Source organism: Telopea speciosissima, chromosome 2 (assembly GCF_018873765.1).
Source record: "Telopea speciosissima isolate NSW1024214 ecotype Mountain lineage chromosome 2, Tspe_v1, whole genome shotgun sequence".
Taxonomy (NCBI): domain Eukaryota; kingdom Viridiplantae; phylum Streptophyta; class Magnoliopsida; order Proteales; family Proteaceae; genus Telopea; species Telopea speciosissima.
The window spans coordinates 57,201,675-57,205,787 of record NC_057917.1 but is presented as its reverse complement, the minus strand read 5'-3'; the positions used below and the strand labels follow the sequence as shown (position 1 = coordinate 57,205,787).

Sequence of the window (4,113 nt, the reverse complement as noted above, 5' to 3'; positions counted from 1 at the left end):
ATCAATTTTGCTCTTTGGTTTTAAAGCTTCACAAGAACAAAAGAATTAACAACACAATACAGAAATACATAAAGTGGCAAAAGGATCCGAAAATGAAAGAGAAAATGAAAGAAGAGATTACCTTCTCTTGGAGCGTTCTGACTTCTTAGCTGAAGATCAGAGTAGGATGTGAAAAATGAAAATTAGCCTTTATATATGATGACTAGGGGTAAAAGCGTCAAATTTGTTAATTATTAGAAACGACCCGCGCGAATTTGGAGGAAATGGGTCCTTATATTCGGGTTAACCCGATTAAAAGGCGATTTAAGTGCTCTCTTCTCCGCTGTTACCAGCCAACTCACTCTCTCCTCTGCAATTCTAGGGTTTCGGCTTTAGGATACCTGAGTTAAAAGTTTTAATGAATTGGTTGAAATCCTGCAAATTTCTTCATAGCTTCTAGGGGTTTTTTTCTTCTTTGTTTGCTCTCATGGATCGGAGTAAAAAGCGAGGGGGCCGTGATGATTCTTCTGCGAAACCAGAGTATAACAAGAAGCACCAATCCTTGTCGACTCGAGACACTCGGAGTGAAGCTCATGAGCAGCAGCAACAGAGTAAGCGTCCGACTTTCACATCGTATCTCGATAACCCCAATTTGTCCCCCAAAGTGAAAATACTCTGTGAAATCATTGCCAGTTCACCTTCCCTTGCCGTCGAGAAGATCCTCGGAGATACTGGAATTAAAGTTACCACCGAAGATGTCGAAGAGGTTCTGAAGCATTCGTATAGTTTTCCTGCCCAGGCAGTGAAGTTCTTCCGCTGGACCGGTTTACAGCTGAACGACAAGCATAGCCCCTACTCGTGGAACTTGGTCGTCGACTTATTAGGGAAGAGTTGTTTATTCGAGGCAATGTGGGATGCCATAAAGTCAATGAAGGCGGAAGCTTTGCTGTCCCTGGCGACGTTCGCCTCCGTTTTCAGCAGTTATGTGGTTGCCGACCGTGTTGATGAGGCCATCATGACGTTCGAGGTTATGGACCAGTATGGAATTCCCCGGGACGTTATCGCATTGAATTCGCTGCTCAGCGCGATTTGCAGAGATGGGAAGACAGCTAGGGCGAAGCAGTTTTTGGACATTGCCAAGGGTAAGATCCGACCAGATGCGGATACTTATGCAATTTTACTTGAAGGTTGTGAGAATGAAGGCAATGTTGCTTGTGCTCGGCTGACTTTTGGGGAGATGGTGGTTGATATTGGTTGGGACCCCCGGAATGTCCCGGCCTATGACTCGTTCTTGAATACATTGCTCAAGAATCATGACGGTATGCATGAAGCTATGAAGTTCTTTGACGCCATGATAGAGAAAAGGTGTTTCCCTGGGGTGAGATTCTTCAAGGCAGCAATGGAGGAGTTTGTCAAGACCAGCAATATTCGTAGTGCTTCTTCCCTCTGGGATGCAATGGTGGGGAGGAGTGGCTTCAGACCTGATACCCAGATGTACCATAGTATGATTACCCTGTATTGCCATAGCAACAACTATGACATTGCTCAGCGATTCTTGGACGAAATGGTCTTCAATGGAGTGTTCCCTGATTCAAATACCTATAATCTCTTGTTTCAATTCTTAATAAAGAGTAGGAAGCTAAGGGAGGCTTCAGCTATATTCAATGAGATGGTTAAAAATGAGTGTATTCCCAGTGAGAGCAATTGCACCTCGGCCATTAAGATTTTCTTGGATATAGGTGATCCTCAAATGGCAATCAAGGTTTGGAAGTGCATGATTGAGAATGGAATGTCTGGTTTGGAGGAGACTGGAAACTTCTTGATTGGGGGTCTCCGTGACCTTGATAGGCTTCCAGAAGCATGCAAATATGCAGAGGATATGATCGAAAGAAGGATCAAGTTGACCTCTTCTACATTGTCAAAGCTGAAACAAAGTCTTTCCAAATCAGGGAAGTCATATCAGTATGAAGAACTTCTAAGGAAGTGGAAGTCACATTAAATAGGTGCGAATCATCTGCAATTTTGTAATTTAAAGAGAAGCTCTTCTTTTGCTATTACCCTTTGACTGTTCCCTTCCATGCAATTTAGCATTTACTCTGGAAAATGTGTTGTATCTATATTATTGAATGGTCATCAGAGATGCCTTGTTATTGATAGTCTACCTTGTTTTTACCTTGAGGTTACAAATATACATTAGAGAGCTTCATGTGCTTGAAGTATGAAACAAATAGAATCAGTTTTATAGTCTAAGCATGATCCTATCTTCAAAACCATTCTTCAATTTTGAAGTGAAAGTTTGAATCCTTGCTTATCATCTTGTGTTCTTGTATATGTGTTGACTTGAGAGGTTGTTTTGAGCAAGCCTAAACTTGGTCCAATTACCACCAACTGACACTTTTTGGAGTTGATTGTTGATATGCATTGTTGTTGCCTTTACTAGCTCGAGCTTTTAGGATAAGCGGTTGTGAAATGATATCAGAGCAAGGACGTCAAATGTTCGATCCCTGGGAAGTGCAATGGGGTGCAAGACTGTGTGTATACAAGCTGCATGACATTTTCTCTCCGTGATGCCATGTGATGGTGTTCCCGTATAAGTGTCGTCATGTGTAAGACCATGTGTAGACGTTGTACGTGCGGGAATGTTGATATATATTGTTGTGTTGATGTACGTTATAATTGCCTTACTTAACAGGTCGAGCTTTTAAGGCCCTGTTTGATAGCACTCTTAATTCTTGATTCCGTTAATTCCTATTCCACGGGAATAAAGCGGTAGTGGAATTCTGTTTGGCAAATCTGGCTGATTTCATGTTCCCAGAGAACAGATCGGCCCAAAGGCCCTCCAAAATCAGGATAGGCGGAACATCTTTTTGATTTTCTGTCTATTTCGGAACAACCCGAAGTGTCTAATCCTGATTTTTATTGAAGCCCGACTGCTCGACCTCCTCCTTCTCTTCCTCCTCCCGCCTCCCTTGCTGCTGTTGTTACCACCAAGGTTCTAAAACTCGGTCTCAACCAGGTCGAGTTTTCCAAGATCTCGGCGGGACAGTGTATTTATTTATTTATTTTTTTTTGTGTTTCAGAATTATGTTTTGGTGGGCATATGGCCATAGTTGGTTCCGAAACTTTAAGGTGAGCTTGTTTTAGGCTTAATAAACATACTTAAATGTTCAAATTGGAAAAAAAAACACACCCAATTTGGTGTTTTGAATTTGCACCCTTGGTTGGCAGTAAAGGTTGAACCCTTAATGTAATATTGCCTATTCTACACATTGTTTGAATGATATGAGACATAATTGGCAAGTAAAACAAGTTAATTATGTACATAATATTGAATAATTATTTAATTTAAGAAATAGTTAAAGGCTTAAAAGTTTTTACTACAAACCACAAGATACAATGAAGTGTTCACAATGCATATTACATAGACACCCAACCTACGTACAATGAATAATACATAAGTCATTGACACCTTACTACCCTAGTCTTCCATGTCTTAACTCCCAAGTCCCAACAATACAATACTATGACTCTATGAGTACTGACGAGGTCGAGATTCTCGAAATATTCGAGATTTCACCGAGATTTCTTGAAGATTCTCGAAATATTCGAAATCTCGATCAAGTTTTTCGAGTTTTTACATTTTTTTTGTTTCGTATAATAACTCATCTCGAGAAGCTCGAGTTTTCCGGGTTTTCCAAGATCTCGTCGAGATCTCGGTGAGATTTTGAACTATGGTTACCACCAAGGTTCTAAAACTCGGGTTTCGACTAGGTTTCGAACAGCCAAAAAACAAGTTTGTCTCAGTTTTTTACCATATCTCGATCGAAACTTGGGACTTTCTCCAGGCTAACTCGAACCTTGGTTTCGAGGCCCAGAAGTTATGTTTTTACCTTGATTCTTATTGTGTTGTCTATTTTTGACATTTTAAACTCAATCTATGCATTAGTTTCACATAGAGAACACTAAAAATATTACTTGTGGTTTTTATCCAAGTTTGATACTGTATATTGTTCTTGGACATGGTATCGAATAAGGTTTGACCGGAACATAACTCCTTCAATATAAATGAGATTTAAGCAATCTTGGATTTGTTAGAAAGCTTTGTTTTGATAGCTTTCCAACAAGTCCAAGATT

The 4,113-nt window shown here is 40.3% G+C and overlaps 1 protein-coding gene across 1 annotated transcript; it reads left to right on the top strand.

Annotated features, from left to right (window-relative positions):
* The first annotated feature begins 372 nt into the window (after window positions 1-372).
* Window positions 373-2,130, top strand: LOC122652104 (pentatricopeptide repeat-containing protein At1g77360, mitochondrial-like). Its single transcript, XM_043845777.1, has one exon. The coding sequence runs from the start codon at window positions 467-469 to the stop codon at window positions 1,976-1,978; it is 1,512 nt and encodes a 503-aa protein (XP_043701712.1). The 5' UTR covers window positions 373-466; the 3' UTR covers window positions 1,979-2,130.
* Window positions 2,131-4,113: the final 1,983 nt, after the last annotated feature.

Excerpts from the sequence above, each read along its gene's own strand:
- LOC122652104 (XM_043845777.1), top strand. The coding sequence starts at position 467 with ATGGATCGGAGTAAAAAGCGAGGGGGCCGTGATGATTCTTCTGCGAAA.